The sequence below is a fragment of the Muntiacus reevesi genome, chromosome 22 (assembly GCF_963930625.1).
Source record: "Muntiacus reevesi chromosome 22, mMunRee1.1, whole genome shotgun sequence".
Taxonomy (NCBI): Eukaryota; Metazoa; Chordata; class Mammalia; order Artiodactyla; family Cervidae; genus Muntiacus; species Muntiacus reevesi.
The window spans coordinates 25,203,469-25,229,036 of NC_089270.1; the positions used below are offsets into that span (position 1 = coordinate 25,203,469).

Genomic DNA, 25,568 nt, shown 5'->3' on the forward strand with positions numbered 1-25,568 from the left:
GCAGAGCTATGATTAAAATACTACATTCTCCCAGAGGAATCGGGTGGAGAGGGAGGTGGGAGGGGGGATTGGGATGGGGAATACATGTAAATCCATGGCTGATTCATGTCAATGTGTGACAAAAACCACTACAATATTGTAAAGTAATTAGCCTCCAACTAATAAAAATAAATGGAAAAAAAATAAAATAAAATACTACATTCCCTTAATGTTCAATTAAAAGTGAGACATAAAGCAAGAGTACACGAAGTATAATTCTTCTCAGAGGATTCATTATTTGATCTAAGCTAAATAGTTGTATACATTTCTATATTGCAGAACTTTTCAGAGCCTTTAATTTCCTATATTCACTGTGAATCCCGAAGAAGAGATACAGTGTCCAGCATTTCCCAGTGTATCAATAACAGAAACTTTTTTTCACAGGGCATCTCAGGAGGCTCAGCACTCCACAGTAAACTCTGCTCTGAGGCTTAACACCAGTGATAATAGCTGATATGCCTACTAGCTGTAATGGCCATCCCAGTTTATTGGGCCTCTGAATCAGACCAAATAAAGCATTATCTATGACCGCTGCTATTTTTTACTGAGATAAAAATGTGAAGAGAACATGTTGTGGATGTCCTGTCAGAATTCAAGTCTTTATTACTTGAGTCACAACTCCTGCCCTGCTAGCATTAGTGATTTAACATAAATAAACTGGGCTTCCCTGGTGGCTCAGTGGTAAAGAATCTGCCTGCCAATGCAAGAGACCCGGGTTTGATTCCTGGGTTGTGAAGATCCCCTGGAGAAGGAAACAGCAACTCACTCTAGTATTCTTGCATGGGAAATCCCATGGACGGAGGAGCCTGGCGGCTGCAGTCCATAAAATCACAAAAGAGTCAGACATGACTTAGCAACTCGACAACAACAACAACATAGATGAAATCAAGAAGGAAAAGAAGGAACAGCCACCCCCAAAATTGGGTTGGGCACTATGGGATTGAGGATGAACTGTTCTTCAGTGAACCTGAATGCCCATCTCTCTTCTGTTTTGATTTAGGTGTTAACCATCTTTTCTGCCTCCAACTACTACGAAGTTGGCAGCAACAGAGGAGCCTATGTCAAACTGGGGCCAGACTTGACCCCACACATCATGCAGTTTCAAGCCAACAAGGCAACCCACACGCTTACCATGAGGCAAAGGCAAGACTTGTCAATGAGTGATTTTCAGAAAGAGAATTACAGTGTTTGTGGAAACTGTGAAGCGCAAATGTTGTTAAATTTATCCAGATGCTAAGTCAAAATTTAGCTATGTCAGCACTAGGACCTAGAAGAGACTTTAAAACAGGGGCTCTTCTTTTCCTCCATTACCCTCTGCCTACCCATCATTAATGGAAGTGACATGTTTATTTCCTGCAGAAGTTATTCTCAGTGGGTATGTCATAGGTGAAACCCATATGACAGGCCACTAAATCATTCCAGGATCACTCTTCCTTTTTCTTTCATTCTTAAAGTGTTTGTGATACCCAGTCAACCACAGACAAACCTTCCTTCACTGTCTGGGGGTTTGGCAGAGATGGACTCTCATCTGCACACATTTGTTACCAATGCTTCTTTCTTCCTGGGAAGGGAGCATATAATATTATTTAAATGGCTTCTGTTGAGATGATCCTGAGTTCTAATATTTGTTGAGAGCTTACTATTGAATATACACTAAGTGTTATTACAAAGAACTTATATATTGTTTCTCAGTGAGCTTATAATTTCAGTTTTATAGATGAGATCATTAAGGAACAGAGGTTAAATCAGTGGTCTTGGGTCACACAGCCAGTAAGTGGTGAAAGTAAGCCTTGACCCAGACAATCTTATTTCAGAACCCACATACATAACGGCTCTACAGTGCTGCTGTCCCCTGAGAAGCTGGCCCTGGAGTGTATAAGCTGCTGAAAGATACAGTTGTAATGCTGCTGAACCAGCTTCTTTAATTATCAAACTAAGTTAGAAATCAAAGTCAGCATAAATCTAGTGGAAAAAGAACACAAGAATATTTAGCATCTGCCCTTTGTGTGAGTACTATAAAAGGGCATTATTTTAAGTCACTCTTGAGTTATTAAATACTCAAGAGTTATTAAACACTCAGGTTTTACACAATCAGAGCCAGCATCACTCAAAAAGAAGTATGATGTGAAAACTTAGCTCACTAAATGATAGTCAAACCCATTATGCAGCAGAATGGTCTCTGGAGCTTGATAAAAAAGTCAGCTATTGGAGCCTCCTCCCAAGCCTTCCATAATTAGAATCTCCAGGGACTGGGACCCCAGCACCTGGAATACCATGATTCCAAGTGGTGTAGGTGTTGCTACTGCAAAAGTAGTCACTGTGAGGAATTCCATAAATACCGTGTTTTAATACCATAGCTAAAGAACACTCAGCTTTTTAAAATATTCATTGATTGTATTAAAGCAAGTACAACATCCCCTAATTTACATGGAAGTCACCTGTCTAACAATTTCAACACTGGACCACAAATGTAGAACTGAGAAGTAAGGCAGGAAATGCCTTTGACCAACCATATGTCTCCGTGGTCACCAACTCAAGATAACATTTTTTTTCCTAGGGGAACCCTCATTCGGAATCCTTTTTTTTTTTTTTTTAATTTTTTAACTTTTTGGCTGTGCTGTGTAGCATGCAGGATCTTAGTTCCTGGACCAGGGATCAAAACTGCACCCTCTGCTGTGGAAGCTCAGAGTCTTAGCTGCTGAACTACCAAGGAATCCCCAGCATCTATTTACTTTTGGTTTAAATCCATGCCTCATAGCTTAGCCAGCCTGGAGTTCACCTATCAAGACTGATTCCTGCCCCCCTACTTGTTAGCTATGTGACTTTGGGCTAGTTGCTTATACTGTACTGGGCAGAAGAGTTGTACCTACTGCAGTGGGTGTTGGAGGATTAATCAGATGATCCATGCAGAGCTCAGTATGTGCTGCTTGACGTAGGGAACAGAGAGACTTGTGTGTCAAGACAGCCTTCAAGGTCATTGCTATATGCCATCCCTGAATGATAACCATCAATGCGTATGATCTACCAGAAATAGTTTAAATGCTCTTAAACTTTTAGGGGCTCTCATACTTTTTTTAGCCTCTGATAAAATATTCTCCAGATAAAGTACATACACTCACATACCCATGAAATTTGAGATGAATTTTTTAGGCAACTCACACTTTTCTGAGGGTCTATGGAGACTATTATGTGAAGTACCTTAAACTTCAAGGAAGACTTTCATCAAACATGATTAAAATGTTTTGGGGTTTTTTTTTTTTTTTTTAGCACTTCTAAAGATAGATTATCTGGTCACCATTTATAGAATGGCTGCTTCTTCAATGAGACAGGACAATTGGATGGCATCACCAACTCAATGGCCATGAGTCTGAGCAAACTCCAGGATATAGTGAAGGACAGGGAAGCCTGGCGTGCTGCAGTTCACGGGGTCACAAAGAATCAGACACTATTGAGGGACTGAACTGATTTCTTCTATAGTGATTCTTTTTTTTTTTTTCATGTTCTCTGTCATCCCTTGTACCAGGATTAGCAGAGTGGAGGAGTCAGCTCTGAGAGCCCTACGGGAGAAGTTATTTGCCCATTCCTCAGATATTCTTGCTGAATTTAAGAAGCGTGATAAAGATGAAACTGGTAAGACTAATCAAGTAAAATATTCACAGAGGAAGAAAATTGGTCAAAAACCCTGTCTCACAGTAATTAGCAAATAAATATTGGCTTAAGGATTAAATGACCAGAAGACTTCTTTGACTACTTCCTCCATTTTATTCAACTTGATATCCTAGCTATCTTTTCTAAATTTTTTGATTCTAAGCTTTTAACAGAATGTAAACTTGGCTAAATATAAACAAAGATGGTGAAAAGAAATGGAGTCAAGGGAAGGGTGAGAAAGCCAGAACTAGGCAAAAAGCAATGGGGGACAGGATACAAGGGTGGATCCAAGACCAAAAAGACCAATAATTTGGTTTCTCATCAATAAGTGTGTGATCACCTGTTCTGTGTTCTATTTACCCAAGCTGGAAATTTTGTCTTTTCTCAACTCAGTGGAATGTCTAATGGACTCTGACTACATGTAGCTCAGTTCAAAAAACAGCAGTTAAAAAAAAAAAATAGCAGTAACAGTACTAAAATCATAGCACTATCTTTTCATATACATAGAAATAACTAATGCTACATATACATACATATATGTGTATGTGAGTGTATATGTGTATATATATGACATTTTATATATATATATATATGTATATAATATTATTTACAAGACTTGTGTGACTTCCAGGAGTATTGCCAAATAGATTTGGCAAATGAAAACAAAATACCTAATTACATTTGAATTATAGACAACAAATAGGTTTTAAATATATGTATATCCCATGCAATATATGGGACATACCTATATTCTGTAGTCTGAGAATCAGATCTACTGGGCACCCTGTATTTTATCTGGCCACCCTACTTTCCAGCCAGCTCTTCCATAACCAACAAGAACAGTGACAGTACTCATCACTACTGTTACCTACAGATAGTAAGAAGAATGTCAGGATAGAAGATTTATAGGTGATGAGTCAACCAGTCAGCTCTTTCCTAAGGTCTAATCACCCTGAGCGACTGGGCTGCAGCCGTGGAGTCTGTGCTGCACCTGGGACTGCCCTGGCGGATGCTGAGGCCACAGCTGGTGAGCAGCTTGACGGATAGCAAGCTGGCGTACAAGTCCTGGCTGGAGAACTTGGCCAAAGAAAAACTGAGCCAACAGGTAAGGGTGTAAAAATGGTTGATGAAAGCATATCATGTACAATGAAGCCCCTTATGGAGAACTTTGAATCAGTAACAGCCAAATATTGAGAACCCCAAAGGGAAGATGAATGGAAACAACCATCTGTTGAGTTCCTATGTGTCAGACTTTGTGTTGAGTGACCTATATATGTTGCCTCACAGTTTATTCTCAAAATCATTTCCAGGAGGTATATATATATAATCAGCACCAACGTACCCAAGAGAACACTGGAGTTAGATAATCTGCCTGGGATAACTTTGAACAGAGTTTCTAACTTATAGAACTGGAACTCAAACCCAGGTCTATCCCCCATTTAAGAAGTTATTTGTTTAGTAAATACTTACATGTTAAAAAAAAACTTACATGTAATGTATGTGAGGCCTTGGGTTATGTACTTTTTTAAAAAAGCTTTATTGCAATATAATTCATGTATCATGCAGTTCATCCATTTAAAGTGTAGAGTTCAGTGGCTTTTAGTATATTTGTAGTTATGTGAAACCATCACCATCATGGTGAATTTTACATTTTTTTATCATAGGTAGGTGCTTCTTAAACCATCAGATTATTTTGTAGGCCGGAGGGGGTTAGGGTGGAGGGATCATAAAACACCTTCAGGCTCTTTCAGGAGTCTTGTTGTCAGGGTTGATGGTGTGGTAATTATGTATTAAGAGAAATGTAAACATAAGAGACAGAAGGAAATTGAGATTTTTTTTTCTTGTAGAACATACAGTCAAGTTTGCTGGAAACACTGTATCGAAACCGATCCAACCTGGAGACCATTTTTAGGATCATAGACAGTGATCACTCAGGTAAAGGCAGACACGGTCCTGTTACTTCTGACACACAGCAAGTATTTTACCCCCACCCTTGCATCGTTTGGAGTAAATTTAGTGGCAGTGCTAAAAACAGAAACTAAATAGTATTTGAGCCACATGAGCTGTCCCTGTAGATGAGGGGTTAGGCAAAAAAAGAATGAAGACAAACTGAATGAGACCATCTTACAGGAAGAATTATATTAGCTGTAATATCCTTTATAGGTCTATCAGAGATTGCCACAAAGGGACGAAGAGTGTCTAAAACAGAAAATCTTTGGCACTCACTCCTAAAGTATTATTTAAATTTTTAAATAATTACAGGTTAACAAGGAGTTTACAAAAAACTGTACAAGGAGGTCTTATATACCCTCACCCTATTTCCTCATTGTTCCAAAGGTCTTTTCAAATATTATTACTTTTTTGGAGATATAATTCACATACCATATCATTTACTCATTTACAATGTGCTTCTTTAGTATATATACAAGCTTATGTAACTATCATCAGTCTAAAGAGAAACCCATTCCCATTAACAGTCACTCCCCATTCCCTATTCCTTCTCCCTGGAAATCATTAGTTTCCTTTCTCTATCTATGCATTTGCCTATTCTGGACATTCCATATAAATAGACTCATGACACATGGCCTTTGGTGTCCAGTTTCTTTCACTTAGCATGTTTTCAAGGGTCACCCATGCTGCAGCATGTATCAGTTTCTTTCTTTTTATACCTGAATAATATTCCACTGTATGAACATATCACATTTTATTTATCCATTCATCTACTGATAGACAGTTGGATTGTTTCTACTTTTTGGCTGTTATGAATAATATTGTCATGAACAGTCATACACAACTTTGTGTGTGAACATATGTTTTCAGTTCTCTTGGATGTATTCCCAGGAGTGCAATTGTTGGACCATATGGTAAAACTGTGTTTAACTTTTTGGGGAATTGCCAAACTGTTTTTCCACAGTGGCTATACATTTTACATTCCTACTGACAACATATGAGGGTTCTAATTTCTCTATATCCTCACCAACACTTGTTTTTTTCATTAAAAAATTTTTTTTCATAGCCATCCTACTGGGTGTGAAATATCTCATTATGGTTTTGCTTTGCATTTCCTTCATAACTAACAATGTTGAACACTTTTTCATGTGCTTATTGGAAATTTGTATATCTTCTGTGGAGAAATGTCTGTTCAAATCCTTTGACCATTTTTTAATTGGGTTATCTTTTTACTGTTGAGTTGTAAGACTTCTTTAGATATTCTGGATATTAGCCCATTATCAGATATAAAATTTGCAAATATTTTCTCTGATTTTATGGGTTATCTTCTCACTTTTTTGGTAGTGTCTTTTGGTGTACAAAGGTTTTAATTTTTTAAAAGTCCAATTTATCCTTTTTCTTTTGCTATTTGTATTTTTTTGGTATCATATCTAAGAAAATGTTATGTAACTGAAGGTCACAAAGATTTGTACCTAGGTATTCCTCCAAGAATCTTACAGTTTTAGCTTTAACAGTGGGGTCTTTGATCAATTTGAATTAATTTTTGTTTGTAGTGCAAGGTGGGGGTCTCACTTCATTGTTTGCATGTGGATATCCAATTGTCCTCTACAATCTGTTGAAAAAATTATTTTTCCCCTGTTGAATGGTCTTGAAACTCTAGTAGAATACTAACTGACCCTAGATGTATAGATCCATAGGCTTTTTATAAGCAGAATAAATTAGCATATGTTTGAGATGATTTGATGCAGGGTTTCTCAGCATGGCACTACTTACATTTGGGCTTGAGTAATTCTTTGTTTTGGGGCCCACCCTGTACATTTTAGGATGTTTAGTAACATCCCTGGCCTTTACCTATTAGATACCAGTAACACCCTACCCCCACTCCAGTCATGACCATCAAAAGTGTCTCAAAACATTTCCAAACGTCCCTATAAGGAGAGCAGCAAAATTGCTTCCAGCTGAGAACCAATGATCAAGTGGTTTAGTGCGATCCTCTTGGGATCGTTTAAAGTGGATGGCAGGCCTTGGGTGTCTTTGTTGTAACAGTAGAGAATAGGCGTCCTTGAAAGAATATCAGAGGAAATGAGCACTGAAAACCAGACTGACTCACTAAAGTGACTTGCTCTCTCTGGTAAGGGTCCATCTCACTGGACGAGTTCAGGCATACTTGGAAGCTATTCAGCTCTCATATGAACATTGACATCACAGACGACTGCATCTGTGACCTCGCCCGGAGCATTGACTTCAACAAGGATGGCCACATTGACATCAATGAGTTCCTGGAGGCCTTCCGCCTCGTGGAGCAATCCTGCTCAGGGGGTGACGTCTCAGATTGCCCACAAGTCACAGCCAGTAGCAACAGTGTGCACACTAAGGCCAGCTCTGTCCCCGTCACCCAAGGTGCCTCAGAAGCAATGCCGAGCTCGTTGCTGGAATGTCTTCCTTATTCTCCATAAATTCATGGAACTTTATGCTGAGAATTTGCCTACCAATATGCAACAGAATCACCTGTGTATTCAGGCGAATTCTACCAAAGAACTTTTACCAATCTTTCTCAAACTTTTCCAAAAGACTGAAGAGGGAACACTCCTAAAGATAATTCTATGAAACCACCATCACCCTGATACCAAAATCAGACAGATACCACCAAAAAAGAAAACTACAGGCCAATATCTTTAATAAGTATAGATATTTGTATTTGTAATGCAAAATTTTTCAACAAAATATTATCAAACTGAATACAACAACACATAAAAATGATCATACACCATGACCAAGTAGGATTCATCCCAAGTTCACAAGGATGGTTCAACATAAGCAAAATCAATGGGAAACACCACATCAACAAAAGAAAAGACAAAAACCACATGATCATCTCAAAAGATGCAGGAAAAGCATTTCACAATTCAACATCCATTCATGATAAAAACTCTTATCAGATTGGGTTGGGGGAACATATTTCAACATAATAAAAGCTATTTATGACAAACCCATAGCCAATATAACACTCAACAGTGAAAAGCTGAAAGCCTTCCCACTAAAATCTGGAACAAGACAATAGCGCCCACTCTCACCACTTCTATTGAACATCATATTGGAAGTCCGAGCAACAGCAATCAGACAATAAAAAGAAATAAATGGTATTCAAATTGGAAGGGGAGAGGTAAAACTGTCATTATATGCAGACAACATGCTATTATATAGAGAAAACCCTAAAGATTCCACACAAATACTAGAACTGATGAATGAATCTGGCGAGGTAGCAGGATACAAAATTAACATACAGAAATCAGTTGCATTTTATACTTAACAATGAAATATCAAAAAGGGAATATAAGAAAAAACAATACCTTTAAAATTTATACCAAAACCCCCCAAAATATTTAGGAATAAAACTGACCAAGGCAGTGAAAGATTTATATGCTGAGAACTACAACATTAATAGAGAAAATTAAAGCTGATTCAAAGACATGGAAAGATATCTCATGCTCTTGGACTGGAAGAATTAATAGTGTTAAAATGGCAATACTGCCCAAAGCAATCTACAGATTTAATGTGATCCCTATCAAATTATTCATAACATTTCTCACAGGACTAGAACAAATAATCCTAAAAATTTATATGGACCCATGAAAGACCCAAAATTGCTAAAGCAATCCTAAAGAAAAAGAACAAAGCAAGAGGTGTAATTCTCCCAGACTACAGACAATACTACAGAGCTACCATAATCAAAACAGTGTGTATTTGGCACAAAAACAGACACACAGATCAATGGAAGAGGATAGAGACCAGAAATAAACCCTCACACTTATGGTCAATTAATCATCAACAGAGGAGCAAGAATATAAAATGGGAAAAAGACAATCTCTTCAATAAGTGGTGCTGGGAAAGTTGGAGAGTTGCATGTAAATCAATGAAGCTTGAATACACCCTCACAGTATGCACAAAAATAAACTCAAAATGCCTTGAAGACCTAAACCTAAGAAATGACACCATAAAACTCCTAGAAGCAATCATAAGCATTCTCTGACATAAATTGTACCAGTGTTTTCTTAGATCACTCTCTCAAGGCAACAGAAATGAAAATAAACAAATGGGACCTAATCAAACTTACAAGTTTTTGTACAGCAAAGGAAACTATAAACAAAATGAAAAGACACTGTATAAAATGGGAGGAAAATCTGCAAATGATATGAACCACAAAGGTTTACTTCCAAAATATACAAACTCATAAAACTCAACAACAAAAAAACAAACCCAATCAAAAATGGGCAGAAGACCTAAATAGACATTTTTCCAAAGAAGACATACAGATGGCCAATAGGCACATGAAAAAATGCTCAACATTGCTAATTATTAGAGAAATGCAAATCAAAACTATAATAAGGTACCACCTCACACCTGTCAGAATGACCATCATTAAGAAGTCTACAAATAACAAATGCTAGAGAGTGTGTAGAGAAAAGGGAACCCTCCTCCACTGTTGGTGGGAATGTAAGTTGGTGCAGCCACTGTGGAAAACTGTATGGAAGTTCCTCAGTAAGCTAAAAGTAGAATTACCATATGATCCAGCAATCCTACTCCTGGGCATATATCCAGACAAAACTATAATTCAGAAAGATACATGCACCCCTATGTTCACAGGAGCCCTATTTGCAATAGTGAAGACATGGAAACAATCTAAATGCCCACCAACAAATGACTATATAGAGAAGATGCAGTGTATATACACAGTGGAGTACCACGCCCATAAATTCCACTCCCACTGGAATACTACAGTCATAGAAAAGAACAAAATAATGCCATTTGCAGCAACATGGGTGGACCTAGAGATTATCACACTAAGTAAATAAGTCAGAAAGAGAAAGACAAATGCCATGTGCTATCACTTATATGTAGAGTCTAAATGAAGCTATCTACAAGACTGAAATAGACTCACAGATAGAACAGACTTGTGGTTTCGAAGGTGGGTAGACCGGGGAGTGATGGACTGGGAATTTGGAGTTAGTAGATGCAAACTATGACATATAGAATGGATAAACAACAAGGTCCTACTGTATAGCACAGGGAACTATATTCAATATCCTGTAATAAGCCATAATGGAAAAGAATAGTAAAAAGAATGTATATATATGACCAAGTCACTCTGCTGTACTGCAGAAATGAACACAACATTGTAAATCAACTCTGCTTCAGTGAAAAAAGTATCACCTGTGTATTGGGTATGGAGGATGAGATTATTTTTAAATATATAGGTCCCCAGCCCCATCTCAGGATTTTCACAAGGTAGCACCCAGGTGTAAGTATTCTGAAATTCTGAGGTTTATCCCAGTTAAGAACCACTAATAATTCAACCCCTTCATTGTTTTCATTGTATACCTTTTATTTATTGTTTTTATAATGTTTTATTGGAGAGGGAGGTGGGAGCGGGGATCGGGATGGGGAACACATGTAAATCCATGGCTGATTCATGCCAATGTATGGCAAAAACCACTACAATATTGTAAAGTAATTAGCCTCCAACTAATAAAAATAAATGGAAAAAAATAATGCTTTATTGGTAAAGTTATAAGAAATTGTATAATCCCACAACCAAAACATGTATCCTTTTCCTTATTTACTTTTTCTTGTTATAATTATAATGTTTATGTATGTAACTTAATGTTCTGTTTGTGTTTTATAAATTTACATCTGTGTTGCTACATAGTCTTCATGATTCTTTATTTAACAGCTGCATAATTTCACATAGATGTAATATAATCTATTCAGCCATTCTCCAATTGTTAAACATGTATTTCCAGTTTTTCATTATTATAAATAACACTGGTTCAAAACTTTATGCGTATGGCTTGTTTCATAAAAATCTTTCAAATTATACATCTTCTTAGGCTAGATTCCCAGGCAAGAGATTATTTTGCCAGGTGTTGGATTAGTCTATAAGAAGGTTTACTGTGATGCTCACATGACTATGGAAGCCAAGAAGTCCCAAAATCTTCAGTCAGCAAACTGGAGACCCCAGAGAGTTGATGGTGTGGTTCCACATTGGTTCCAAAATGTGGTTTTCAGCTGATGGGTACCAAAAGCCAGGACCTTCCCTCATACAAGGAAATAAATTTTGTGAACAACCTGACTTAACTTGGAAGCAGATTCTTCCAGAGGTAGTTGAGCCTCCTGGCGAGAAGTCAGCCAGGTCAACACCGTGACTGCAGACTTGTAAGACCCTGAGCTGAGGACCCAGTAAAGCTGTGCCTGAATTCTTGAACCAAAGAAACTTTGAGATAATAAATGTGTGTTGTTTTAATCAACTGTTTGTGGTTAGTTTCTGAGCATACGGAAGCAACACACTGTGCTTCCTGGGAAACTTTTTGTTTTCTTATTCCATCACTCCAGAAGAGCCTGGATTTCCATCAGTGAGTACAATCTGGAGAAGAATTCAGATATTTTAAGTGAATACCTATGACCCATGTATTTGCCTTGCCTGTTTCACTAACTGATAGACCAAGCATACTAATGAATTCACATTTATATCTGACCTATTTCGTGAAAACAGTTCAAACTCAACAAATAAAGCATGTGTTATTTCCACAACAACCTCCCCCCACACTGTTCTTTATGATTAAAGGTAAACAAGGACTCTGAGGCGCCAAGATAACTCAGAGAGGATAAGTAGAGCCCTGGGGGGTGAGTATATATGGGAATATACTGCTGAGAGCAGCCCATGAAGACCATCTCTGCTACCAAGAGCAAGGGTGGGGCTTTCAAAGGCAAAAGCCACAGAGCTTCACCAGGTAAAATGATGGGTCAGCATGAACAAGGTCTTGGCTTGTCAGTTCAGGATGGACTGTTTGTAGTGGAGCTTGGAGGGCTGATGGAACTCTGGGTTCCTTTCTTGAGTCTTGCTAGCACAGTCACAGGTTCGCTCCTGTTCACTGTAACCAGTTTTCTGGGAAGTAGCCGCTCTGGTTCCTTCTTAAGGGGCCCTCACTGTTTGCTAGTTACACCCTTTGGACTCTGTGTCCTGTGGTAGGCAAGTCCTGTTTGCACACTCTAGGCTTAGAGAAAACTTCCTTTATCAATTAGCATTCGAAATTAATAGAGATTGGCTTTAAGGTAGTTTTTATTTAAAAGGGACATTTAGATTGTGCTAGGAAGAAATAGGAAAATCATGCCTCTAATCCAATGATTTAGCCTTAAGTGCTCATTAAAATCATCTGGGGAGTTTTTAAAACATAAAATGCCTGGGGCCCTACTCCAGACCACTTAAATCAAAATCTGAGTAAGAGGCCACACTATCAAGATGTTTTAAATACTCCCCAGGTAATCCTCAAGTGCAGCCAGGCTCCAATACTGCTTATCTAGCTGGTTTACCCTGCAATAGAGAAGGATGATTATTTGGTAAGACATTAACTGCTGTTTGCAGTAGCATAACTAAGTATAAGAGGCCAATTCAGAAACCTAATAGATTTAGAAGAGGAAACTGCCAGCCTCCCCCAGTGGTGACATCTTAACCATAGTACATTATCAAAACCAAACTGACAAAACAACTGGGACCTACTTAAACTCAAAAGCTTTTGCACAGCAAAGGAAACAATAAACAAAACAGAAAAGACAACCCATAGACCAGGAGAAAATATTTGCAAGTGATGTGACTGATAAGGGATTAGTCTCCAAAGTTCACAAACAGCTCATGACACTTGCAGCAACCAAGACCCAGCCCAGCCAGAAACAAAACAAAACAAACAAACTGACCATCATATTAAAAAAAAAAAAAATAGACTAACAGTCTTTTTCTATTTCAGGATTTTTGACATATTATCAAATTATAAATATTTTAGAAGTTTTTTAATGCAATTATTAATACTACTGCTGCTGGACATAGAATTCACACACAATTATAATTAGGGTTCCTTAAATCTCTTAACAATCATTGCTTTAAAACTGAATGCTTATTTCTGTAGAAGTCAAAACCTTTTATCTATGTTTTAATGATTCAAACAAGGTTGTAAATTTCTTAATCTCTGAGTGAGCGTCTTGAAATATTTCCAAAGACACAGACTTTAGACACTAACCTACAATCTCAACACCACTTTACAGACAGATATGTGCTGGAACGGGCTTCCCAGGTGGTGCTAGTAAAGAACCCACCTGACCATGCAGGTTAGACGTAAGAGATGAGGGTTCGATCCCTGGGTCAGGAGAATCCCCTGAAGGAGGGCACAGCAACCCACTCTAGTATTCTTGCCTGGAGAATCCCATGGACAGAGCATAGGGTCACAAGGAGTTGGACACGACTGAAATGACTTAGCACATGTGCTGGAATGCTCTAGGCAAGTGGTCCCTGCTCCTAGAGGCAGCTTAGTCCTGTTTTCGGAGAGTTAATATGTGTTAGTAAGTTTTCCTTGCGTCAAGCATCAGCCTTGTATGAGGATCTGGAGTCAGAAGACACTAGATTTTGATTCCTAGCTGTGGAACTTGGGTAGTCATTTGAAATCCCTGCTTCTGCTCTTTATGAGGTGGAGCAGGGGTGGGGGGTCTTACATACCCACAGGTGTGTGGAGATCTGGGGTTAATTAACACAAAATCGGAAACAAAACTGTCTTGACAGAACCCTCATCTTGGTCTGAGACTACAGGACACAGAGCTGAACCTCTTCATTATAAATCTTTATTTTCCCAGATGAAGATAATTTTAGGTGTGCATTTTTTAAACATTAGATTCATTATTATATGTATTGTAATATTAAACTATGTCAAAGGTACTCACTTGGATTTTTTCTTTTTTTTCCTTTTTTACCAAAGTTGTTTTTATGGTATCTTACATTTATGGCAAAGGATATTGATTTTTCAATTAGAGCATTGGGGTAATGTTTTTTTTTTTTTAAAATAGAGTCCAGAGTTTGAGAAACACCTGACTCTCAAAGTACAAAATCTGTTACCCCGGCTGTGCCCATCTCTATAGTCTCAAATCTGAGCTGCTTCCCAGACTCTTTCTAGCCACTTAGATCTCATCCCCCAGTTATACCCTACTATTCACATATTGGTTTCCTTATCCACCCAACCCTCCCCACCTGTTGGCCTGGCCTCATCCTTTAAGACCCAGCTCAAATGCCTTCTCTGTGAGGCCTTCCGGGGAGCCATCCTCTCCTCCATCCAGCTGGCCTGAGGGTCCTTCCACTAGAGACCAGCTCGCATACTCACAGTGACTGGCTTACATGCTGGCTTCATGTAAGGCAGGGTTCATATCCTGTTCTCATTGTGTCTCCAGCAACCTGGCCACACACTGCACAAATATCATTTGTTACTATTAGTAAGGGTCAAAGATTTCCTTCTTTCTAGGTTTGTTCACCACTAGGTTACAAATGGCTTCCCGGGTGGTATAGTGGTGAAGAATCTGCCTGCCAATGCAGGAGATGCAAGAAACACTGGTTTGATCCCTTAGCTGAGAAGATCCCCTGGAGTAGGAAACAGTAACCCACTCCACTATTTCTTGCCTGGAAAATTTCACAGACAGAAGAACCTGGCAGGCTACAAGTCCACGGGGTCGCAAAGAGTCAGACACAACTGATCACAGACACACACACAAATTACAAACTCAGCATGAAATGTTTCTAGGAAGATTAACAGAAAAAACTGTATCACACAGAACCCAACCTAGTCATGGCAACAAAAGAATCCTTTTAAGAAAAAGATCAAAACAAGCTACACAGGTTTTTATTTAAATGATAATGCACTGTTCTGAGTACATAGGGCAACTGTACCTTCATATATTGGGGGTAGAGGTGTAAACTGATTCAAAAAATACTTATTCTCTTTGTCCCAGTAATTTGATTTCAAGATTACTATCTTCAAAAACACTCTCAAGAGTATGAAAATCACACGTTCACAGATGTTCTTGGCAGCATTGTTTGTAATAGCAAAAAAAATTTAGAATCGACCCCAAAGTTCACTGATGAGGAATAGGCTGAAAAAAAATTTATGAAATACTATGCAGCTATTAAAGAGAACTATCAACCATTAGCTGTGGCTACTTCCGGGGGTGTGGGTTTTGTGGGACTTCCACTTTCTACTCACACAGTGCACAAGGAAAGTTTTGAGTGAAATTCTGAAAACAAATCTAATTTCCAAGGCTACTTACTATTCAGTATCCTTTAAGATTTTTCTTCTGATCATGAGATACTTTTGTAATTAAAAAATACAAAATTGAAAACCAAACTACAGTTTGACGTTCCTTCAATGAAGGGCCTCTAGGACTTACCTGGCAGTCCGATAGTTAACACTCAGTGTTTTCCTGTGGGGAGTGGGAGATGGGGCAGAGAACTAAGATCCACTGGCAGCAGTGTAGTCCAGAGGAAAAAGAGGGGGTGCCCTACACTTCAATAAATTATATATTTAAAGCCACTAGATGTCACTCTGAGCAAATGTTCTGTGTCAACTGTAGCTGTAGAAAAAGCTGGTCCCTCTGATGATCCCAGCTAGCTAGAAATACAGATGTCACCTGGTCTCAGGGAAACGTTGACTTGGGCAAGAGCCCCCACCGAACTGCAGATGCCACACTCGGTGCCAAGTGCTGACAATCAGGAAAGCAGAGGCACAATCGCCCAGGTAGAGGCAGGATGTCTGAGGGAGGCAGGACTGCGCCTGGACCCTGAGCTGAGACAGGGATGCTCCTGGCAGGGACTGGTCACACCGTGGCCACAGACAGGCAGCCCCCGTCTTCCTCCTGGGCCATGAATTTATGTGTATTGGCTGCCTGGCCTTCACTACTGATTTTGCTTCCAAAATTTCTACCTTCAGGCAGTACTTTTCCAGCACTTAGGAAGGTGTTTTTTTTTGGGGGGGGGGGTGGGAATCCAGCCCCAATCTGATCAAACTTCTGGATCTACCTACTAAATTATAGGTGCTACAGCACCCAAAGGACAGTGTGAAATACAAGAGCAATTTACAGCCAGCAAAACCCAGACAACTGGGGGCAGTATGTAACATATGGCCTGGTTTCTTCAACAAATAAATTATAAGGAGACAAACAAAAAGAGATGAAGGGAAAACCCTCAGATTAAAAGAGACTTAAGAGCCATATCAAATAACTGCAATGTATAGAACTTATTTAGACCCCTAATCAAAAAAACTGCTGGGGGAAGAAAAGGCAATCAGATGTGTGAATACTGACTGGATCGTGCTTTTACTCGGCCTCTAAGTCCTGTCCAACTCTTTGCGACCCCATGGACTGTCTCCTGCCAGGCTCCTCTGTCCATGGGATTCTCCAGGCAAGAATACTGGAGTAGGTGGCCATTTCCTTCTCCAGGGGATCTTCCCGGCCCAGGGATCAAACCCACGGCTCCTGCTTGGCAGACGGATTCTTTACACTGAGCCTTCAGGGAAGCCCCACTGACTGGATATTTGATGATATTTAGATATTACTGTTAACTTTTTAGGTATGATAATGACACTGAGGTTATTTTAAGTCCTTAGAGAAACACGCTGGAATATTTACTGGTATTTGTTTCAAAAGAGAGGGCAGTGTGTGGGGGTGTAGATAAAATCACATTGACCCTAAGTTGATTCTTGTTGAAGCTGGGTGATTACATGAGTTAATTATACTTTTTATATATATAAGTTTCTGTATGAATTTTACTTTAAAGCATAAAGTTAGACATCAGTGTTAAGGTGGGAGGAATAAACAACGTATTTGACAAAGCAAACAGAGAAGCTTTCTCAAGGCACTCCTAGAGCCAGATGAGAACCACAGCAGTCATGAAATTTCCCAGTGGATGAGCAGTTAAACAGTTTATCAGTTTTGTGGGATTTGGGAGGGGAAACCACCTAATCTCATTAAACCTCTGTCCTCAAGTGTAAATGGGCACCACATCAGTATTTTCCAGGGGAGTCACAAGACTTAAATAAAAGGAACATATAAAAGAGTATTTTGAAACCCAAGACACACTACCAAGTGCTATTAATAGTTTATGTGATAACACTAATTCATTTAGGGCTTCCCTGGTGGCTCAGATGGTAAAAAATCTCCCGGTCCTTCGGTCAGGACGATCCCCTGGAGAAGGAAATGGCTACCCATTCCAGTATTCATGCCTGGAGAATCCCATGGACAGAGGAACCTGGTGGGATACAATCCATGAGGTTGCAAAGAGTTGGACACAACTGGCCCAGTATTTTCCAGGGGAGTCAGAAGACTTAAATGAAAGAAGCCTATAAAAGTATTTTTAAACCCATGACATACTACTTCATATACTATTAGTAGTTCATGTGATAACACTAATTCATTTATTCACACAGACATTCCGTAAACTTTTGTGAAGAGCCAGATACTGTGAATATAAAAGTGGAACATTAGCCTTGCTTTGTCTAATTCTATGTTTATCAACCTTGGGTACACATTAAAAACACCAGTGCCTGGGCATCCACCCAGACCAATTAAGTCATAGTCTCTGGGTGTGGGTCTTAGTTATAGGAATTTGCTTGTTTGTTTGTTTAGAGCTTCACAAGTGATTGATTCAATTTCCAGAGTTGAGAACCAGTCTTCTCATTAATTTCTATGAGTAGTTCTAGGCAATCTTTTACAAGCCTGGGTCTTTAAAAAAAAAAAAAGGTACAAATGAATTTATTTACAAAATGGAAGTAGAGCTACAGATGCAGAAAAACTTGTGGTTATCAGTGGGGAAAGGTGGGGAGAAGGATTAACTGGGAGACGAGTTGACATACACACATTGCTATATGTAAAATAGATAACTAAAATGAGCATATTATATAGCACAAGGAAGTCTAATCAATACTCTGTAATGATCTACATGGGAAAAGAATTTAAAAATAAGTGGATCTATGTATCTGTTGTTCTTGTTGCTTAGTCACTAAGTCATGTCGGACTCTTCTGTGACCCCATGGACTGTGGCCCACCAGGCTCCTCTGACGTATAACCAATTCACTTTGCTGTAGAGCATAAACTAAGGAAACACTTTAAATCAGTTACACTCCAATAAAACAGTTAAAAAAAAGAAGAAACCTGCGTCTTGGTTTATGTAATTTTCAAGCAACTTTTAATGACTAGAGACACCCTCTAGCTGTTCGATCTCTGAAAGGACAAGGACTTGTCCAGCTGTGCACCAAATGGCCATCTGGCCATACCTGACCCCCCAGTGGTCGACAAAGTCATGCAGTTTCAGGTGTTTCCCATGGAATTTTTCATTGTGTTTTTCTTCCGTAGAGAGGGGATTTACCTTTTCTGATTATAAAAGGTTTTGCTGTTGTTATTCAGTTGCTAAGTCATGTCCGACTCTTTGCAGCCCCATGGACTGCAGCATGCCAGGCTTCTCTGTCCTTCGCTGTCTCCCAGAGTTTGCTCAAACTCATGTCCCTTCAGTCGGTGATAAAAAGTTTGAGATTGTGCAAGTTTCCCAGTTTCAGGTATGAACAGTGGAGACTGGTCAGTGTTCTGACTCACAGTCCAGAGTCGGTACTTCTGAATCACGCTGAGCCCTGAAACCACAGGGTGTGAAGGAGGAGAGCAGTGAACCTGGCCACACCAATCTACCTCGCACGGAATTCCCCACAAACACTTCCTGTTTGACCTTCCAGTTTGTTCCAGAAGGTTCTGGAAAGAGAGAAAAAGGATCCGCCGAAATGCTTAAGAAAGGAAAGAAAATCAGGTTGAGAATAAAATTTCTGGAGAAACAAGTAAAATAATGCTCTGAAAGCGGAGTCCCAGATTCTCCAAGTCTCATTGCTGGATGCATGAGTTATGTAAAACCACAGAAATATGGATTTACTTGCAGGAGATCTTATTTTACTTCTTCTCTCTACATATCCAGGTATCTTTTCTTCCTCAACGCATATCCTCAAATGCAAGCACCTGGGTGGGATCTTTCTGGGCACAGACCAAGTCCAGAAGGAAGACAATATATGCTCTGCAACTACAGTTACCAAGTGACACCCTAGCTCCACCCCTTACCCACTGTGTGACCTTGAATAAAATGCTTAAAGTTTCTGTCTCAGTAAAGTGGGGCTCATGATAGATAATACCTACTTCAGTAAAGTTGCTGGGAAGATTAAATGAGATTACGCGTAAATGAGATTGAGATAAAGGATGCTTAGCACAGCATCCGCTGCATAGTAAACTATGATTAAGTTGAACACACTCCACCGCCAGAAATCCCCCAGACCAGTGCTTCTTAAACTTTGTGCATATAATTATCTGGAGACTTTGCATATTCAGGGTACAAGTTTCAGTTTGGGAAGATGAAAAAGTTCTGGAGATGGATAGTAAGGTTGCACAACAGTGTGAATTACCTAATGCCACTGAACTGTACTTTTAAAAATGGTTAAAATGGCAAATTTTCTTCTGTACATTTTTTGCCACAATTTCAAAGCACTTTCAGGGGCTTCCCTGGCGGCTCAGTGGTAAAGAATCCAGCTGCCAATGCAGGAGACATGGGTTCAATCCCTGATCTGGGACGGCCCCACATGCCTGGGAGCAACAGCCCTGCGTCACAACTATCGAGCCTGTGATCTAGCGCTTGGGAGCAGCGACTACCGAGCCCACGTGCCTCAACTACTGAAGCCCTCACACCCTAGAGCCTGCGCGCTGCTACAGAGAGCAACCCCCGCACGCTGCAACTAGACAGGAGCCCTCATAGTCGCGTCCGACTCTTTGCAACCCCATGGACTGTAGCCCGCCAGGCTCCTCTGTCCATGGAATTCTCCAGGCCAGAATACCGGAGTGAGTAACCATTTCCATCTCCAGGGCTCCCAGGGATCAAACCCGCATCGCAGGCAGATTCTTTACTATCTGAGCCACCAGGGCTGCCCAGGGAAGACCCAGCACAGCCTAAATAAATAAACAAATAGAACACACTTGCAGTAGCACTTCGAGTAAGCTCCTAGGTGAGGCTGATGAAGATAGTTTGCGGACCACACTTTGAGTAGCAAGGTCCTCTGGGTATGGAACCACCACCATCAAATTGGTATTACACTTTACAGTTAACATAAGGCATTTCTACATCCCTTCTCTCTGTGACCCCCACAGTAACAACACATGGTACTGTATTCAGAGCGAATGCAATTCTTCCTCTCCTGCAAGCAAAACCTTGATCTTGGGTCGTAGCCCTCTTACATCAAATCAGGGCTGTTTCTCTATGTAAGCAGACAGGATCTTACTTGAAGGCCTCTTCATTTTTCCCCCTGTATTGACTGCTCTTTTTAGGGAAATCTCTCAAGCAAATGCTTCCCATATCACCTTAGGCTTTCCTTCCCCATTTACATTTATGGTTGGTGTAAAGACAGGTTCTCCAGCCTATATGGGGCTTCCCAGGTGGCACTAGAGGTAAAGAATCCACATGCCAATGCAGGAGATGCTTTGGGTTCCATTCCCAGGTCAGGAAGATCTCCTGGAGGAGGGTATCGTAACCCACTCCAGTATTCTCACCTGGAGAATCCCATGGACAGAGGAGCTTGGTGGGTTACAGTCCATGGGGTCCCAAAGAGTTGGCCACAGCCGACAGACTGAGCACCAGCCTAAACAGGGAGCACCTGCTTAACCCATTGTATGCTGGTCTTCCTCCCAGTCTGACGGAGGCAAGTCAAACATCTCTGTATTTACCATCTTACTGACAGGACACATGGAAAACTGCTTTGTCATGGCTGTCGAGCGGGGACCTGACAGCATTCGTTAGAATTCTAGTTTTTGTTCAGTCGTCACTGCTGCGTATCAGCAAGTAAAAACAGAACTGGATGTGCTCAGCTACACTGTGGGCCTGGCATGACTGGCAACCCAAAACTACAATTCTCCAAAGGTGCCCGCGTAAGCGAGTGTGAGCATGTTTCCCTGGAGAGCTGCGAACGGAGCTCTGATTAGTGCGTTTGCTCATAGCTGCTTCTCGTATCAGAGGTTCACACAGCCTCAGACTGTGGGCTGTTACTACTGCGTATCTCTCCGTGGAGTGGTCTGCAGGAATCCTGCAGTAACGGGTCCATCTCCTCAGCCACTGGCAACAGGATCAAGGTCGCTGGGCACAAGAAGGTCACCAGGTGTGCTTAATCCCACTTGAAAAAGCTGTCCTGTCCACAATCTAATCCAAGAAGAAACTGTGCTAAAGAGGCCGAAGTGCCTGCCGCCAGCCCCTCCAACAGTAGGACTCCCTCCAAACAGCAGCAGGAATTCTCAGGGGTCTCCAGTCTCAATAAGACAGGAGGTAGGACAGATACCCCAGGGTTCAAGTCCCTGAGAACCTGGTTCTCCACATCAGAATCATCTGGGGAGGCAACCATTTATTGATGCCTGAGCTCCATTCCAGATTTACATTAATATAATCAGAATGTCTTTTAATTTCATGGCTGCAATCACCATCTGCAGTGATTTTGGAGCCCCCCAAAATAAAGTCTGACACTGTTTCCACTGTTTCCCCATCTATTTCCTATGAAGTGATGGGACCAGATGCCATGATCTTAGTTTTCTGAATGTTGAGCTTTAAGCCAACTTTTTCACTCTCCTCTTTCACTTTCAAGAGGCTTTTTAGTTCCTCTTCACTTTCTGCCATAAGGGTGGTGTCATCTGCATATCTGAGGTTATTGATATTTCTCCTGGCAATCTTGATTCCAGCTTGTGCTTCTTCCAGCCCAGCATTTCTCATGATGTACTCTGCATCGACTCTATGGACATGAGTTTGAGCAAACTCCAGGAGTTGGTGATGGACAGGGAGGCCTGGCGTGCTGCGATTTATGGGGTCGCAAAGAGTCGAACATGACTGAGCGACTGAACTGAACTGAACTGAATCAGAATCTCTGGGGGTAGAAACTGGGCATCGACAACTATTATAAAAAGTCAGTCTAGGGTTTCCCTGGTGGCCCAGTAGTAAAGAGTCCACCTGCCAATGCAGGAGACATGGGTTTGATCCCTGGTTTAGGAAGATCCCACATGCCATGGAGCAACTAAGCCCACGTGCCACAACTACTGAGCCCGTGCCCTAGAGCCTGGGAGCCACAACCCTGAGCCCACACACCACACACCCGTGTGTCCTAGAGCGTGTGCCCCGCAACAAGAGAAGCCAGCGCAATGAGAAGCCTGCAGACCGCAACTAGGGAGTAGTCCCTGTTCGCCGCGACTAGAGAAAAGCCCAAGCAGCAATGAAGATGCAGTACAGCCAAAAATGAATAAACAAATAATTCTTTAAAAAGTCAGTCTAATGTGTGGCCATATTGAAAACCGCTACCTTAGGGGGTTTCTGTTTTGTTCAGACTTTAGAGCAAAAATGATGATGACAAAAAGGCAGGAGCCTCTCATTACAAAACATAAGATTCTAACGTCTTTAATGACACAGTGGGAACACTGTCTCAGCACAGCTGTTGTTTGGGTGAACTGTAATCATGATGTAAGTGTGTTTACTCCAGGGTGAGGATAATTCACTCTTCAGTGAGAGCATAGAACTAGCTCCCACCTTGGGAAGCCCTGGCCCCAAGGTCAGCAGACCCGGCCCCCAAGGGGAGGACCTGCAGGGAAGAGGCTTTGGTGTGCCTCACTCACAGGAAATGCTCACCAAATACTGGCTGGATGCACTGAATTTTGAAACAAAAAGCATTGTAAACTATAAAAGAATTCCAAAAATTAATCTCTTTATCTGAGAGGCAAGTTTGGAATTAATCATTCCATGAAGTAGACAGCAAACACAGCAGAACTTGGAAAACTACAAACACATTCACCAAATTCACTTAAAATGAATATGGATTAATTGATTTCTGAATTTCCTGGCTACTTTCACATACTCCCCTCTATCAAGAAGAGTATTTAGTTGAACATGCTTTAGAAAAATGAGATCTCCAAAGATAAAAGTTTTATCTACAAAATTAGCATTCTAATTTTTAAGAGATTTTCGGAGAAGGCAATGGCACCCCACTCCAGTACTCTTGCCTGGGAAATCCCATGGATGGAGGAGCCTGGTAGGCTGTGGTCCATGGGGTCGCTAAAAGTCAGACGACTGAGCGACTTCACTTTCACTTTTCACTTTCACACATTGGAGAAGGAAATGGCAACCCACTCCAGTGTTCTTGCCTGGAGAATCCCAGGGACGGGGGAGCCTGGTGGGCTGCCATCTATGGGATCACATGGAGTCGGACACGACTGAAGTGACTTAGCAGCAGCAGCAATATATGAAGAAACTGAGTCATCTGATACATGACACTTTCCTTTTGATTTCATTAACGACTGGAGTTTTCTCTTTCCTAAGGGAGAATGAGGACCTGGTGATTTCTGCTTATCTCTTTTGGCTTCTGAATCACGCAACTAGTCAGGATTCCTAAAACACCACAGTGCATGCAGACACGCCTGCCACTTCCTGCTTCCTCATCCTTTAAGAAGACTGAACTCCCTATGGATCCACCAATCCACCATGTTCTTCTCACTTCCATGTTTCTGCTCACACTGTCCCCTTTGCCTGGAATGTCTTTTCTGTCCTTCCCATTAACCCTGGGTGAAATCTTGCCATTTGCAACAACATGGATGGACCTGGAGGGTATCATGCTTACTGAAATAACAGAGAGAAAGACAAATACTATTTCACTTATATGTGGCATCTAAAACATAAAACAAATGAATGAATGTAACAAAACAGGAATAGATACAGATACAGAAAACAAATGAATGGTTACCAGTGGGGAGAGGGAAGAGCAAGATAGGGGTAGGGGATTAAAGTAGTACAAACTGCTTTGTATAAAATAAGATACAAGGATTTACTGGAGAAGGACACGGCTACCCACTCCAGTATTCTTGCCCAGAGAATCCCATGGACAGAGGAGCCTGGTGGGCTACAGTCCATGGGGTTGCAAGAGTCGGATATGACTTAGTGACTAAACCACCACCACCCACAAGGAATATAGCCAATATTTTATAATAACTTTAAATGGAGTATTATCTATAAAATATTGAATCACTATGTTGTATACTTTCAATGAATATATAAATCAACTGGGAAAAAAAAAGAACAAAAGGCTTCCTGAGAAAATGTGTTACATTCTACTCTAGGTGGTAGTCTGTGCTTCTTAGGGCTGAGAGCTTGTGAGTCTTCAAAGAGAAAGTACACACTCCTTTGGGATGCCACACCTCAGAATGCTGAGAGGTCCACCCCCTCAAATTTATTCCTGAAGGACCGAACTTTTGATCTCCACGGTTGAGAAGCCAAGAGTTAGTGGCTCAATTTTAGGAGACGCAGATAGGTTAACAAGCAAGGTTTACTCGTTGGTCAGCCACCCTTTTGCAAAAGCAGAAGGAACAAGCAGGGTCTTCTGACAACTGTAATCCTGAGGAAGCAGATTGGAAAAGGTGAAACCTGTATCTTTCAAGACTGGTTGCTTCTTGGAAATGGCTGCTTTTCCTTGGAGGCTGCCAGGTTTTGTGATCCTGGCATTTGCAGGCCATGATGGCTATTAATTTGCCCCTCAAGGGAGTGGTGCCACATCTCTCGTGTTCTGTCTTTATCCACATTTTCTGTTCTGACACCACACCACACCTTTCTTTTTTGACCCTGAATATAAAATTTCCTTAAGGTTTAAAAACAAACAAGGTTCTCATATGGCTCCCAGACTATCCTGTTTGCTGCTGCTTAGTAGGGTGGTTGGGTCCCCATGATGATAGATCCAGAGGTTTCTTTGACTTTTCTCACTTATCACTATCTCTGTTCCAGATAAGATGAAAGAGAAGAGGGGATACTGCTTTAAAAGGGCTCAATCTGTTTCATCAAACTAAAGAAAAAGAGTGAATTCTGGGTTACAGGCAATTACACTATTCACATAGTTTCACAGCTAGAATATGGGAGGTCTCTGAGGCAAAGCTGTGAAGCTTGCATTTTATTTCATTTTGCATTTGAGCTTAAAAGTACTAGAACCTTTTCACAGAACTAGGTTACATAGCCCAATAAAGGGCTGCTCATTAGAAAGAAA

At 40.6% G+C, this 25,568-nt stretch overlaps 1 protein-coding gene and 1 long non-coding RNA gene across 3 annotated transcripts in view; one reads left to right on the forward strand and one right to left on the reverse strand.

Moving 5' to 3' along the window:
* Window positions 1-8,929, forward strand: part of PPEF2 (protein phosphatase with EF-hand domain 2) — a 32,348-nt gene extending 23,419 nt beyond the window's left edge. The window contains exons 12-16 of the mRNA XM_065914309.1: window positions 1,040-1,182; window positions 3,563-3,669; window positions 4,629-4,792; window positions 5,535-5,622; window positions 7,774-8,929. Coding sequence (XP_065770381.1) covers window positions 1,040-1,182; window positions 3,563-3,669; window positions 4,629-4,792; window positions 5,535-5,622; window positions 7,774-8,093 — 822 coding nt within the window. The 3' untranslated portion in view covers window positions 8,094-8,929. The remainder of the gene's footprint in view (window positions 1-1,039; window positions 1,183-3,562; window positions 3,670-4,628; window positions 4,793-5,534; window positions 5,623-7,773) is intronic.
* The window catches only part of LOC136152853 (uncharacterized), a 52,857-nt gene that overhangs the window by 9,106 nt on the left and 18,183 nt on the right, over window positions 1-25,568 (reverse strand). The gene's annotated exons all lie outside the window — the stretch shown is intronic.